At 39.8% G+C, this 16,667-nt stretch overlaps 1 protein-coding gene across 5 annotated transcripts in view; it reads right to left on the bottom strand.

The window, feature by feature from the left end:
* The window catches only part of PDHX (pyruvate dehydrogenase complex component X), a 135,937-nt gene that overhangs the window by 97,952 nt on the left and 21,318 nt on the right, over window positions 1-16,667 (bottom strand). For all 5 annotated transcript variants that reach the window (XM_071809082.1, XM_071809081.1, XM_071809083.1 and 2 more), the window contains exon 3: window positions 8,087-8,187. In XM_071809082.1, the coding sequence (XP_071665183.1) occupies window positions 8,087-8,187 (101 nt within the window). The remainder of the gene's footprint in view (window positions 1-8,086; window positions 8,188-16,667) is intronic.

The raw sequence follows: 16,667 nt of genomic DNA, 5'->3' as shown, positions 1-16,667 counted from the left end.
TTCCTAATTTCCTATCGACTACATGACATTCTGAAATTTTTGAGTGGCTTCTTGGAGTTTTTCAATCAGAAATGATCTCTCCATCCACAAACCTAAGGCAACTTAATATTATAAACCTTACACAAACATCTACTGAACACCCAATATAGTGCAGAAATATCCATAGGATACTGCAGAAAGACTACTAAGGATCATACTTAAGGCAGGAAAAAAAAATCAGAAGTTTTCTAGTCTTATTGCTCCCCTATTATCTCAGTTTCCAAAACATCAGGTTTTCTCTGTAGTTATTAGGAGACTAGAATAAAAACCTATTTGTGCATCTATTTTGTACTCTAAAACTTAAGTCCCTTGTCTCTAGATTCCAAAAATGAGCATTAAAAGAATCCATTGAAGATTTGGTTTCCGTAATAATCTGTTTGTGTTACTTCAATAAAACTGACTCTTTTCCCTTAATCTGAAAGACAATATAGTTACATTCTATCTCCTGGCACCTCCTTCTCAGACTCAGCTCTCAGCATATTATTTTAATTGGATTATGTGGATATCTTGGCTAAAGCTGTGTGTCACTGCTCCAGGATACTGCTATCACCTAGTTGCTAGATATTCTGGTTTTGATCTATCAAAAAACACTGTACAACAGCAATACAAATAAATTTTGGAATTTGGAATGCATTTGGAATACAAGAAAGGAAACAGGAAAAACACAGCTTCTGAAATACTAATGCTACTTGCAGTCATTGTGAATTACTATTAAAGAAACTTGAAAAATCAATATTGAAGTCTGCTATTCTTTTCTTAATGTCTCTCTAGGAATCATTCTCTAATACTTTTGCAGAGACAATCCCCATATTTCCTCTTCACATAATCTAAAAAAGCAGTATCTGTAAATGTAGAATAGGTACTTCATATTAAAAAAATGATGAAGATTTTGCACAAGTTTTGTCAAGGCTATTAGATGCAAAATAATTTTCAGAAACATTCAAAACTGAAGAAGAGAGAATTAAAAACAGTGAAACCATTACTCACTCAGTAATTATTAAAATAACTACATGGAGACAAGAAAAAACATTTAAATATACATCTGATGTGAGATTGTGTCCTGGGATAGCAGAACAGATTATCTGAAACTCATTAGATATGTTGCTCCACAGTCGAATACAAAAACTCAGATGTTTCAAGGTACTACAAAAAACCAGATCATCTGGGAAAACTTACTATTTACCAACATAAATTAAAAGAAGGAAAATATTTAAAAAACTCTTAGTTTTTATATAAACTAGTCTTTAAAATGCAAGTTATCCTGGAGAAAATAAACACTAATGATAATTTCTTGTAAGCCCTGATAGACTTCATTGCAGCTGAGTTCCATCTTACAACACCTCTCCTCTCCACCTAGCCCCCCGACCTGTTTCGATGCTTTCATTTTTGCAAAGTATGTTAATTCCCTTCACATGAACAAAAAGGACTAAACAGACTATCACTTCTTAAGTGCTGCCAGGAAGGGAACTACTCTTTTTTTTTTTTTTTAAAGGATAACTATGCAGATACATGCTGTTGTAAGAAAATACAACTGTAGTAGAGATAGGTAACCTAATATATCAACCCAAAGAGCTTCTGTAATAGCAGCAGAAATGTGTGTCTCACCGTGTGTAAAGTAGAATATTCTCTTGCACACTGATGGCTCCAGGAACCAGCTTGTACCTATGCCCATTCTGTTGTTTCCTAAGTAGCTAGGTAGCAATTATTAGTAACACCAGTATGCCTGCATATAATTATGGAATCCACAACTCTGCTGTAGATATCCCCTACATGAGACCTCCTTGACTAAATTACATAAATTTTACTATAAAAGTTTGCCCTTAACAGTATTTTCTTTCAGAGTGAAAACTTGGTTCTTAGTGACTGTAGGACTGTTAGCAGAATAACACTGTTTTAGTTAAGTCGAAAAGGCTCCAAGATCACACAGGAAACTAGTTAACATGAGTCAAGATAAACAGGCAAAAAAGCAGGGGTGAGAGAAGCATAGCATATTTCATTCTGGAAATGTTCCATTAAAAGCTTGAGAAGCATTTCACTCTATAAAGCCCTGATGAGGCTTTAGATAGAATATTTAATTCAGTTTAGAGCACCATACTTCCAAGACAAATTGTTAAAGACAGTTTGAAGGATTATAAGAGAAAAAAGAGATTTTTGAAAACAATCCTTTGGGAGTCGAAGAATGCAAGCTTTTTCAAATTTGCAAAAGAGAATACCTTGGAGAGATACTTCAAGAGTCTCCCAGTACATAAAGGATTGCGATAAACGGAATAGTTATGAGCTGCAATTTGTGGCCACTGCATCAAGAGAATAAGACAGTTAACTCTCGTACAACTATTTGCTTTTGATGATTGAGAATATTTTTTTTCTAAATACAAATATAGAATGGTGTCACAGCATGTAAAGACTGTCTGACAGCAAATGGTCTAGGCAAATTAGACCCGCTGTCAGTCCAGGAGGCTGCAGTAATCAATGACTTGTCCTTTTCTAACCTACTTATCTATAGCTTATTGTCTCCACACGATATATACTGCCAAATTTCATACCTTTGTATCCATTCTGATCACACTGATCTTCTGTATTCTCTTCCAGATTTTGCAGTCAACTAAGTCAATATCCACCCTTTTTAGAACTACAAATATAGCTAAGTGCTAAGACCAAAAACTGCAATATCTTCTGGAGAAATTTTACTAGCAACACTTGTGGTCACAGCAACATTTAATAACTACAGAAACAGTATAAGATTTCTGTGGAAGGCCAACCCCCAATTTTTAATTATTCTTCCCACTTTCTACGTAAACTCAATTGTGAAATGTTTGTATTAAACACAGTAAAACAATGGTTAGCAAACATCAAGGAAACAGACATTTAAATCTCATGCCTATTTCATTTTTCAGATCATTTTATCTTTTCACAAATCCTTTTCAGTTTTGACTGAATGTTATTAAGCTTTAAACAGTCTCATTATTAACAAGTGCCTCTATATAAAGCAACATTTGCAGGGCAGCATCTGACAGTGTTTGTTTAGCGTGGAACCACAAAAAACAGTCACGCCTTTTAGATAAAGTCCAACAGCTCCATGGAGTTGTTAAGAATTCTCAGAACTCATAAGCATTCATGCTCAGAAACATGACTGAGATAGTAGATATCATCTCCACAAAGGGATTTAGAGTACTGAGTACAGTTCAAAACGCTTCAGACTACTTATATTTATTGATCAAAAAATATGACCACATGGAGTTAAAATTAATAAAGAATAACTTTTTTTTTTTCCACAAGAGGTATGGTTTAGTTGAAATTTTATTTTAAGCTTCAGGAAATCATTGCTTTGTGCTTACACAACTTTGCATACTAAAACTAGAAATACTTTAACCTTCATTTCACCCTAAACACAGTGGAATTCTTATTACTTCCTGCGTTTCAGACACATCGCGATCTACAAAATACTTCTAATGTGACACTTGACTTCTATGTGTTAGGAAGGTGAAAGATTATACATCTTTAAAGGAATCTCATGTTTAATTTTGGAATAATATTTTCCAATTATCAACAGGTTCTGAAAAACTGTTTTAAGAAAACACTAACAAAAATTGTATGCAGATTATGAATTAATAACTATTTAAACAGATCATGCAAAACAAAAAGAACCTTTTTAAGAGTATTACCCTTAATATTACCAGTTTAAAATGGTAAAAATGTCTACCACAGAGCATAAAGGATCTCAGTGAATAAAAGTCAATGAAGAACTGTCTCTTCAGTTCACGTTATTGAGCATTCAGTTAATGAAAATCTACATAGTAAATTCAATTTTATTTATAGCTCTATACAAAATACAAATTATTTTTGTCAATTAATGTTTCAAACTAAAGGCTGGATCTCTTCATCAGGTCTTACTGTGTAACGCAAGAGAGGATTTTTTTTATGTTTTGGGTGCAGATTTTTGGTGGTTTTGTTGTTGTTGTTTTGTGGGACTTGTTTTTATTTATTTATTTTTCCTTCCGCCTCTTCTTCCTATTACAAAAATGATTTTATTCAATACAGCTTTTCAGTAGGGTCTTAGATCTGTTCTCCTAGTGGAGAATTCTGTAACTGCATTATTTTCACTCAAACCCACCACTTCTGTTCAGTCAGGAATTTTCCCTTTCAAATTCATTCCACTTGTTACATTTCACTACTCAATCTCTACATTTTTTCCTCTCCCTTCTCTCCTAACATACCAACTGGAAATAAAAATTTTGACAAAGGATGTGGAATAATTACTGAGGGGACAAATTATTGAAACTAATTAGAAAGGATACACTTGCTGAAAATAAAGCTATATCCCCATCTTCAGCATATAAGGCAGCTGAGTGGTGGGGAAAAAAACCTACTCTGTATGGCTTCAGCCCTCCTGCCCCCACCTGGCCCGCATTCTTGGATGGTAGTACCTGGGTGAGCTCAGTATAGTACCAATCAAGAAGATATGGGGGGCGAAGTGATACAAAGAAACCACGACCAGGCCTTGTATAACAAGGCAGGTACAGGAACCAGATAGTATAGCTGCTGCCAATTTTAAAGATAAGGTATAGCTGCTGTCAATTAAAAAAATAAATGTTGAGTTCCATCCAAAATGCTAGTTACTGAGCCAGAAATTTGTCCAATAGATGGATGTTGTTCATTAAAATCTCATTATAATATCAAAACATACCTCCATGTCAAATGGTATACACCTACAGCACACTTGTGAGCATGTGTAGCAAAGTTTTTACCTTAAAAACTGAAGAGAGATTTTTACACCACCAAATAACAAAGGTATGTATGACTAGAGTCACTCAAGCTCCACCTAAGCATAAAAAAATAGCATAAAATACCCTAAAAATAGAGGAAGGGTGAGAGAAGACACCATCACTGAGAAATCAAGGGAACAGCATAATAAGACTTCTGGGAGCAGTTTACAGTCTGTACCTACCTTCCCTGCTGCAAAGGGACACTTTCGGGTGCAATTTGAACACTTAGTTATACCAAGTCTTCCCCTGGACACTCAGACTTCAAGCTTGTATTTGTAATCACATTAATAGCACAATATAGTAATCTTAGAATTTAGATATATATGGTACCAATACTTATTTCTTGCAACTAACATTTGTTTTTACAACTAAAGTGTGTTTTTGCAGACAGTGTATTTATCAATGGCATCTAAAAGAACTTGCATTTGTTGCTCTAATAACCCTCAATACTTCAGAATCAAGTAATGAGAATTTCTCATTTAATGCGCTCAGACTTTCAGTATTATTAAACTATTTGTGAATCTGTGCAAGTGTGTAAATTCAGTGGTTGCAACTGTCACAGAATCACAGAATGTTAGGGATTGGAAGGGACCTCAAGAGATCCCGCACTATCAGTGAATCCAATTGTGCAAATTAATGTGCTCAGACTTCGAGTATATGTTATACTATTTGTGAATCTGTGCAATTGTGTAAATTCAGTGGTTGCAACTGTCACAGAATCACAGAATGTTAGGGATTGGAAGGGACCTCAAGAGATCCCGCACTATCAGTGAATCCAATTGTGCAAATTAATGTGCTCAGACTTCGAGTATATGTTATACTATTTGTGAATCTGTGCAAGTACGTTTGCACAATCCGATTTACAGTGCTGACTTGAGGTTATTTGATGTAATTGGATATCACTCAGGGGTTCAGCCCAGCCACATAACAAGGGGGCTTAACTTCTGCTAAATTAATCCTCAATGCAACATAAGGGTTTCATAATCTGCTACATATATGGCAAAACAATTTCTTGTTATTTTTTACTTATTTTATTCAAAGTTCTTCCAATTCACCCTATTGCTTAATTATCATGGAGGGCATGAAGAAAGAGCCGCAATACTCCAGCAGAACAGAAATGAGACCCTTCTGAAAATTTCAAAGGGTTTGGGGGAGAAAAAAAAAAAGAAATAAAAGAAACAAAATTTTAGTCCTCCCAGAGAAACCACAAGGATGGAGTCTTGTGGGGGGAACAAAGACTATAATTCATATGTGTTTTCTTTCAAATGAGGTATAGACTAGCACAGAAGTACCATGAAAATCTGGAAAATGTAGTTTGCAACTACAGTTTCCGCACACAGGAACAGCAAAAGACCATCACTGTATTGCCAGAAAGTCAAACATGCAATCGGCACAATTTCTGCATATGTATCATTTAGTCTTTATTAACATGCTCACTTGTACTACTTCCATTTTCGATGAAGCTACATCAAGACTGTACAAAGAGATGGAGTTTTGCCTCTAGGACATCCCTGCTTCTTAATTTTTTGAGGTCTTTCATTTTTGGTTGTTGGTTTTTTTGTTTGCTTGTTTTATATAAAGATATATAAACAATGAGGCAAAGAACTGAAAGGGAGGTATCACCAAAGACAACTGAATGATCATGGAGAACTGAAATTTAGTCCTTTCTGTTACTGAGTTCCCACACAATACAAGGGCAAGTCATTTAAAACCAGACTTTTCACATGAGCATTAATATTCATTAATATTTATTTTAACATATCTATCACCAAAAAAGCTAAGAAGTTGCACAGTGATTCAAGTAGATTTCTTCCATATCATTTGAACGTTACAAACTGTTTCATAACTTTTCTTTGGCTACAGTAGGTCCTAAGTAGGATGTTCAAATACGGTAAGCAGCTCTTTATGTATCTGTATATGCATTAAACCTGAGAAATACTACCTTGTTTCCCCATTTATCTGCCTACTTGACTGCCTAACTAGATATTGTACAATTGTAATTGTACAAGTTGCTTTATCCCAAGCTGTAAATTCATTGCAAAATCATAGTTAAGATTATCCATGTTTATCTACCCAATTTCTAAAAGAAAATGTATCAGTGCTCTTGTTGGAAGTGCTAGAGGCTAGCTGACAGATAAAGCTTTCACAGGATAAGAGAACTCCACAGATTTGGGTAGTGTTTGGGGAAATTTTGGAAAAACGGGTAAATACTGGAAAGGAGGAAAAATAAAAACAAAATTTAGAACAATTTTAATTCCCCTCCCTAAAGATAAGAAACTCTAAAACACATTTCTCATTATATACATTTAAGGAACAAGAAAAAAAGTCTCCCTTAAATTTTAAGCATCAAATATGAGTTTCAGAAAATATAATATTTACTTTTACACAGAAGCAGCAACAGAAGGCCTCAGAATTAAAACCTCACCCTTCTAAATTCTGACAAGAAATAATACTGGGTCATTTTAAAATAAGAAGCATTTTTCAAAAAATCTTAGAAAAGAGAAGGAGGAGAAAGGAAAAGATTCAGAATTCGACTTGTATGTAAAGAATAGCACCAGACTTGCAAGCTGACCTTAAGCAATGCAGGATTAGAACAATGTCCTCTATCCTGATCTCTGTAGTTCAGTTATTATTGCTTCCACCTTGGTACAGAACAGGATTTAAAGCCAAAAATAAACTCGGAACTCAAACTGTGCACATGTAAGAGGGAAGAATCTCATACATACAAATACTCCACAATGATGTTCAGAGAACTTCACATTCATTCCAGTTCTCATTCTTTTACATTAAGCCTAATCAATCAATTTAAGCATACAGGAAATTAGTAATTCTAAGAATTGTCCTCAGGTAAGCCCATCTTGTATAATGTTCCATCTTCAATGGCCAGCACAAGATAATCTAGCACAGAGACCACGCATTCTGGGTACAGTACCATCCAAAATTCCATATTCTAACTAACTGATCGTAACTTTTCTAGAACTCAGAGATGTCATAAATGGCAATATTTCATGGACATAATTCAGAAGGTACAAAACGTACAAAGCAACATAATTCAATCATGTTAACTGAAAATGCATTAAAAATATATAGGATCATGTACCAGTAGTCTGTTATACGTACAAAATAAATAGAGCAATTATTTCTCACTAGGAATGCAAGTCAGTGCATTACTCTGAAAGTTGAGAGAAAAAATTTAGCTATCTAAACTAGTTTTTGGGGCAATATGGTAAACAATAGTCTGAAGAGAAGTTGTATAATCTTACTCAGAAAGGCAGAATCCCTACCAGTATTTTAGCCAATATGCCATCATCACTTGATTCCATGGTAATCACCGCTTTGTCTGTTTCAATTTCACACAATGCATCTCCAGCATTCACTGTTTCACCTGCCAAATAGAACAGAACATAAGAACACTTAGCCTACACCATTTAACCATGAAATCTAGATCTATTTAATCACGGAAGATAGATATTTATCCCTTTAATACAGCTGCTTTACATTCTTTAATATATTCTATAGCTAGTTGTTCCCCTATTGTTTATCATATTGTAACTTTCATTTCCAAATAAAAAAACGGAGATTCAGAGACACAAACTGCTGCAGCATAGCATTAACATAATACAAATACTGATGTTTACAGTAGGTTTTCCAAGACGAAGTACCCACACAATGAAATTTATTTCCACAACACCATCACTGAGTAACACTGCCCTGAATAAAATCCTGAGCCTTTCATATTCATTGCAAGCCATAAGTCAAAGCAAGCTATTTAAAACTGTAATTTTAAGACAAAGGTCACAGGCAATGATATCTTTAACCAACTATCACAGTTCTATAGTTTATATCTATGTTACTAAAGATATTCAAATAAAAACCTCAGAAACGTTAATGTATTTGGAAAGCATGTTTGCAAGCTTGTTTCCTCAGTCTGCTATATAGTTAAATATGGTATTTTAGAAACATACTTACTTTGTGAAATAAAAATTTACACAAGTGTTAGAAATTGCTTTTGCTACGTTACACAAGTCTGATTAATTCTAAAGTATACTCTTCTTATACTTTTGAAGAGTATCTATATATGCTAGAACATGATAAAGATATTACAGGTCTAGATTCTTCAAATACATCAATACTGAATAGATGGCCAACATTGAAATTGAAATTACATAGAAAAAGTTTGAGGTAGTTGAATGTTTTGGCCTCCAACAAAATATGATAAGCTTTTCCTTACACAGCACTGAAAAAGAGGGACATTACATACAATCCCAACACATGACTACATTTTTTATATTAAGTAATTTTTTAATACTACCCCAGTACCAGAAATGCTGCAACAGTATTATGTGTCTAAGCATTTTCATTAAATTCCTGATACCACACTCTGTTATATTTAAGCACAATAATACCACCTGCATCTAGGTAAGAGACAAATGCCTTAAAAAAAAAAAAAATCCTGGTTCAGGACTACCTGAATTAGAAGGGGAAAATGAAACGTTGTATGACCTCTATAGTAATAAGCAATGAAAACATTTAAAACTCAGTCACTTATAAAACTAAGTCATAATTGTTCCTTTTATGGAACTTGGCAGGGGAGTACACAAAATAGCACCTGACCTTTTTAATTTAATTATTTAATTGTTGCACTGCACTTCGCAATAACTAAAGCGTAAACAGTTTATAACAGAGAGTCATAATTCCAGGCTCTGTATCAGTACTTTAATTCCATTGGATCATTAATTCAAGTAGCCTATATATCAGACCATTAAGTACTTCATAGATGTTAAGAAATTAAATTATTGGGCAAATTCTGTAACATACTGAACGAAGGCAAGAAGAAATGAGCTTAACTCTGTATCTTAGTTATTCTCTTCTCCCAGCCCGCAATCAGCCTGTAAGTGTTCTGCATCAATAAAATGAAATCTCAGTGCTAAGAAACCTGCAGCAGTAACTCCAACAGTGCAAGCTAACCAAAGCAAATACCTTGATTCATGTGTTTTGTCATTTATGACACCTCTTAACTTGGGTATGCCAGGCAGAAAGGTAAAGATCCTCTTTCACAGGGAAGGCAAGAGGAAATGACTTCACAAAACCAGGCAAACCACTTTTCCACTACTTTTTTTTTTTTTTGTTCTTTTACTGCTGCAGCCAAGAAGTGGTCATAAGTTTGGAAGGCAGTTAATCAAATGCAATTTTAAGAATGTTTCACTGCAGCATTCAAAAAAACTCATCTGTATTTCAGTACCCAAGCACAAGAGAAAGGATCATAGTTATGTTCATTAAAGACTGCAAAATCAATGCCCTCTTTCACATCAAATACAAACCAGCTTACTCAACAGACAGGACTGGAAAGAACATTTTTGCAGAGCATATCATTGGTCTTATGCCACGTCTTTGCTTTAAGCCAAATTTCCCTCTAGGACATCAAACCCAACTGGCATTCAATTGCCTATGTGCTCTGTTCAGTTACTGACAATCAAGTATCCAAATCACAAGATACAAACAACATTCATAGAATCATATCATCATTTTGGTTGGAAGAGACCCTCAAGATCACTGAATCCAACAATAACCTAACTCTAGCACTAAACAATGTCCCTAAGAACCTCATCTATACATCTTTTAAACACCTCCAGGGATGGTGTCTCAACCACTTCCCTGGGCAGCCTGTTCCACTACTTCACAACCCTTTCTGTGAGTGAATTTTTCCTAATATCAAATCTGAACCTTTCCTGGCACAACTTGAGGCCATTTCCTCTTGTCCTATCACTTGCTATTTAGGAGAAAAGACAAACACCCTCCATGCTACAGCCTCCTTTTCTCCAGACTAAAGAGTCCCAGATTGTTCAGCCCATCCTCATAAGACTTGTTTTCTTCACCACCTTCATTTCCCTCCTCTGAACTCTCTCCAGTACCCTAATGTCTTTCCTGTAGTGAGGGGCCCAAAACTGAACACAGTATTCAAGGTGGGGGCCTCACCAGTGCCGAGTACAGGGGGATGATCACTTACCTACTTCTGCTGGCCACGCTGTTCTTGATGCACATCAGGATGCTGTTGGCCTTTTTGGCCACCTGGACACACTGCTGGCTCATATTCAGTCAGCTGTCAACCAACACCCCCAGATCCTTTTCCACCAAACAGCTTTTCAGCCACTCTTCCCCATGGGGTTGTTGTGACCCAAGTACAGGACCCAGCACTTGGCCTCTTTAAACCTCATACAACTGGCCTCAGCCCATCGATTCAGCCTGTCCAGATGCCAATGTAGAGCCTTTCTACATTTAAGCAGATCAACACTCCCGCCAAGCCTGATGTCACCTGCAAACTTATTGAGGGTGCACTCAATCCCCTCATCCAGATCACTGATGAAGATATTAAACAGAACCGGCCCCAGTACTAAGCCCTGGGAAACACCACTTGTGACCAGCCTCCAACTGGATTTGACATCATTCACCACAACTCTTTGGGACTGGGCATCCAGCCAGTTCTTCACCCAGCGAAGAGTATGCCTGTCCAAGCCAGGAGCTACCAATTTCTCCAGGAGAATGTTGTGTGAAACTGTGTCAAGGGCTTTACTGAAGTCTAAGTACACAACATCCCACAGCCTTTCCTTCAACTACTAAGCTGGTCACCTTGTTATAGAAGATCAAGTCGGTCAAGCAGGAGCTGTCTTTCACAAACCCATGTCGACTGGGCCTAATCACTTGGTTTTCTTGTGTGTGCTGCATGATGGCACTCATTATGATCTGCTCCATGACCTCCCCAGGCACCAAGGTCAGACCTGTCAAGGCCCATAATTCCCCAGATCCTCCTTCTGGCCCTTCTTGTAGATGGGTGTCACATTTGTAAACCTCCAGTTGATTGGAACCTCCCTGGTTAGCCAGGATTGCTGATAAATGATAGAAAGTGGCTTGGTGAGCACCTCCACCAGCTTCATCAGTACCTTTGGATGGATCCCATCTGGCCCTACAGATTTGTGTGTATCTAAGCGATGTAACATGCTGCTAACCATTTCCCCTTGGATTATTTGGGCTTCATTTTGCTCCCTGTCTTCCAGGTCAGGGGGCTGTGTACTTGGAGCACAACTGGTCTTAGTATGAAAGACTGAGGCAAAGATGGCATTAAGTACCCAAGGCCTTCTCTCATCTTCTGTCACTATGTTTCCCTCCCATCCACTAAAGAATGGAGATTCTCCTTAGCCCTCTTTTTGTGGCTTATGTATTTACAGAAACATTTTTGTTCCCTTTACAGCAATAGCTATGCTCAGCTCTAGTTGGGCTTTGGTCCTTCTATTTTCTCCCTGCATAACTTCACAGCACCCTCATAGTCCTCCTGAGTAGCCTGCCCTTTCTTCCAAAGGTTATAAATTCTCATTTTATTCCAAGTGCCAGCCAAAGCCTTCTATTCAGCCAGGCTAGTCTTCTTCCCCACTGGCTAATCTTTTGGCATGTGGGGCAGCCTGCTCCTATACCTCTTAAGATTTCCTTCTTGAAGAGTGACCAGCCTTCCTGGACTCCTTTGCCCTTCAGGACTGCCTCCCAAAGGGACTCTTCCAACCAGCCTCCTCAACAGGTCTGCCCTTCGGAAATCCAAAGTAGCAGTTCTGCTGACTACCCTCCTTACTTCCCCAAGAACAGAAAATTCAATCATTTTCTGATCTCCATGCCCAAGGTGACCTCCAACTGACACATTACGCATGAGTTCTCCTCTGTTCACAAACAACAAGTCCAGTGGAGTGCCTTCCTGTCAAGCATTGATAGGGATCATGGCTGAAAACACTGTGACTTGTTCAGCCAGAAGAAGACACATTCAGAGCAGGAGGCACTGTGATCTGCACATCAAGGACAAGCTAACGAGCCACAGATCAGGCTGGTTGACCGACAAGAGATGGAGGATGTGCTGGAGGGCACGTGGCCCCATCTCCTGATATGCCCAGCTCTGCAAACAAATGGGAAAAGTTGAGACACCTTTATCATGGCCCAAGGCTTGTCGAAACTTGGTGATCTTTTGCAATCACCATTTCCCCCTGGATTTCTGCATGACACAAAGCGGAGACCCTCAATGTGGCCCAGGACTTGTCCAGACTTGTCCCTCTTTCGCAATCACTGTTTTTGCCCCCCCCCATCCCCCCCGAGACTTTCCTCTACTCTGGGAGTTATAAAAAGCCCAGCTAAAACAGCACGGTAGTGTGGGGGAAAATACCAGTCTTCACGGTGGGGGGAATACCAGTCTCATCTAAGGGCCTGTTCAGTCATCATCAGTGGGGAACACCAGTTTCGCCAGGGCCTACCAGTCTTCACCAAGGGAATACCAGCTCGGCCTCACCAAGAGAATACCAGCATCCTGAGGACCCTCACTCTGAACCAGACATCGGAGGACGCTGCACTCCTGACCCCAGCATCCTTGCCGTGGAACACCAAGGCCACACATCATCGTACAAGTCCTGTCATCCACATTGCAGGGCCGTAAGAGACTGGATCCCTCACTCTTTTCTTTCTTCCTTTCTCTCCGCTCTTTCCTTCTCTTTTTTTTCTATACCCCCACTTCTCTGTCTCTCCTTCAGTGTATATATATATATATATAACTCTTTCTTTCTCCCTTATACCTCAGTTTTCTTCCTTCCCTACCACTCTTTTCCTCTCTTTCCCTTTTGAACATATAAGGATAACACCATCTTTAAGCTCTGCTGTTGATTTCTGGTTAAATTTCATATTATAGCTATTGATGGTTGCCAATATATCGCTCGTAGTAGGACTTTCACTGTTAATGTGTTGATAAGTTCTGTTATGCTTTTGCCAAGTCACCATTAGCTGTAACTAATATTCCAACAAGTACTTTTAGTAAAACTCACAGCTGAATTGGACCCCGGAGGTGACTGTCTGTCATTCACTTCACATAACCGAGCAGAATTAACCCAGAGTTAACTCACACCTGGTCTCATCTGTTGAGCCAGGGCGCGTGTCGCGTCTAGAGTTAACTCATCCCTCACCCCATCTGTTGGGACAGGACACTTCCCCAGTTGGCTCACTGACTAAGTGTGTCAGGAAGTTGTCTTCCACACACTCTAGGAGCCTCCTAGACTGTTTCTTTTCTGCTGTGTTGTATTTCCAGCAGACATCTGGTAAGTTGAAGTCCCCTATGAGAACAACAGCTAGCAACTCTGAAACTTCTCCCAGCTCCCTGCAGAACACTTCATCTGTGTCTTCATCCTGTGTAGTTTGTAACAAACTCCCACCAGGATATCTGCCTTGTTGGCCTTCCCCTTGATTCTTACCCATACACACTCAACTCTATCATCACCCTCATCAAGCTCAAGGCAATCAAAACACTCCCTAACATAATGGGCTACCCCACCTCCTCTCCTTCCTTGCCTATTGCCTCTGAAGAGTTTATAGCCACAACTATGTAACAGTTGTAGGAGTCATCCCACCATGTTTCTGTGATGGCAAGTATATTATAGTTTTTCTACTGCACAGTGGCTTCCATCTCATCCTGGTTTTTTCCCCCATGCTGTGTGCATTAGTATAGATGCATTTCAACTGAGTTATGGATACTGCCACCTTTTGCAGTGAGAAGCCCTAATTCCTTTGTGACCATTCTCAGGCACTACTGTGGTTTCTAACATATTTATAACATCTATAACCCTTTTGTGTTTTCTACCGCACAGCTCTCCATTCCCCACCTCCAACGAGAGAACAGACCAAAGGGCCTCACTAGCCCACATCCCTCAAATGTTGGGTTGCGGCCCTTGGGTTTGTTTCTGCTGTGCCTGATTTTCTCACCTTTCCCCTTCAAATCTAGTTTAAAGCTCTTTCAATGAGCTCTGCTAACTCCTGCTCAAGTAACCTTTTGCCCCTTTGAGACAGGTGCATCCCATTTGTTGCTAGCAGGTCAGGTAAACCAACCAATGATCAAAAAACCCAAAGTTCTGCTGGTGACACCAATCCCACAGCCAGCTACCGATCTGCTGTGTCTTCCTGCATCTTTCCTCATCATATCCTGCAACTGGGGGGCCAGAGGAAGACTTGTGCTCTTGATCCCTTAACCAGTCATCCCAAGGTCCTCAAGACCCTCTTGATTTGCTTTGGATTTCTCTTTTCAGTCTCATCGCTGCCTACCTGAAAAATTAGTAGAGGATAATAATCTGAGGACCTTACCAGGGCAGGAAGTTTTCACGTCTTGAACCCTGGCCTCAGGAAGGCAGCAGACTTCCCTCAGAAGTGGGTCTGGTCTGCATATTGAGCCTTCTGCTCCCTTTAGAAGGGAGTCTCCTATGACCATGACCTGCCTTTTTTCCTTTGTAGCAATTCCTTTGATGGACCACACAGATCAACTTATCCTCTGTGGCACCTCCAACTCAGTTGAAACACCTTCCTCAATATCGTTGTTTGGTTCCACCTGCAGAGCCTCATACCCATTTTGCAAGAGAACCTGGGAAGGTGGGGTAGTCACAGCAGAGACACTCCTCTTTCTGCACTGGGCAGGAACATGCTGCCATTGCCCCCTATCCATTGAGTCAGTATGTTCCACTACGCAGAGAAAAGGTAGGGAGTCCTCTGTACTGTGTGTGCCTGTCTGCCTCTGGGTCTGCCCCAGGGAAGGCAGGGTGTGACTCCAGTGGTCTATCTCCCTCCCACACTCCCTGATATTCCAACCTACTCACCTCCTCTCAGAGTTCTGTCACTAAGCAGAGGAGTTCTGTAGTGGCAGACCCGCCCCGCCCCGGGGGGATGGGGTTGTCGCCAGCCTGGCTGAGCGGTGAAGCCAGAGACAAAAGAAACAAAAGGAGCACCATTAGAAGGTAATAATGAGTGAACAATTGCCGGACACACTGGTGCAGAGTGCGTGGACAGTACATGCAGCCTATCATGTTATTGTATAGCACGAGTTACAACCAATCACATTGTTGGAAGGCGCGTGGACAGGGCAGCTTTGCTATAAAGCTAGCCCGGTCCGACAATAAAGCAAACTCTGTGAACATCATATTGGTGTGCCAGGTTCCGTGGCTCGCTGGAAAAAGCAACATTTTGGTGACCCTGATGTGATACTTCATATCAAAGCAAGATCGCTGGAAGTGAAGAGGTAAGGAATCCACCTGGTGGGCGACACCAGCCCAGCGCTTTAGAATAGCAGAAAGTAGGCCTACGGGGAAGCAGGTGGCATAGGAAACACGGCATCCGTGGAAGAAAAAATAATAATGAAAAGTATTCTGCAGCTGGCTGCACGAACAGGAAGGTATTTTGAAAAAGACGCGTTAAAGCGTCTGCTCCAACTCGCCCTGCGTAAGGGGTGTGTCCGTTCGACGGACGAATTTTTTTCTCCCGGTACATGGGAGGAGGACATAGGGACCGAACTATGGGAAGCAGTCACACGGGGGAGCCGCGAGGCTTGCGACCTCGCCGGACCCTGACGGGAGGTCAGGCAGCTGCTGTAGGAAGTCTCAGAGGAGCCGGAGCTGTGTGCCCTCCCCTCGGAGCCGCCCCCCCTCCGAGAACTCTGAAAAATCAACACCGTTGGTATGTCCCGTATCAGATCGGGAGTTCTGGGGCGGAGAGCAAATTATAGCCTCTGCACCCGTTGAGCCATTGCCTGGCTCCGACGACGAATGGCAGCAACCAGCAAGTTTCAACAAGCCACGACAAGTTAATCCAGCCGACGTGCCTTTGCCAGAGGACCCGATGGAACACCAGGATGCAGCACCGCAGAATCGCCCTGACTTCCAGGAGGAGAGCCACGTGCAGAGCCTGAAGGACTTACTGAGACGGCAGGAGAGCCAGATGCAAGAAGTTCAAAAAGCTATGAAACGACTAGATGGCGGTAACAGTAAAACTTCGCAGTTAATAGTATATAAAAAGGCGTCAGATGCAATT

This window comes from Patagioenas fasciata, chromosome 5 (genome assembly GCF_037038585.1).
Source record: "Patagioenas fasciata isolate bPatFas1 chromosome 5, bPatFas1.hap1, whole genome shotgun sequence".
In the NCBI taxonomy this organism is placed as follows: Eukaryota; Metazoa; Chordata; class Aves; order Columbiformes; family Columbidae; genus Patagioenas; species Patagioenas fasciata.
The sequence above is the reverse complement of the archived record's forward strand: the minus strand, read 5'-3'. Positions and strand labels throughout refer to the sequence as shown.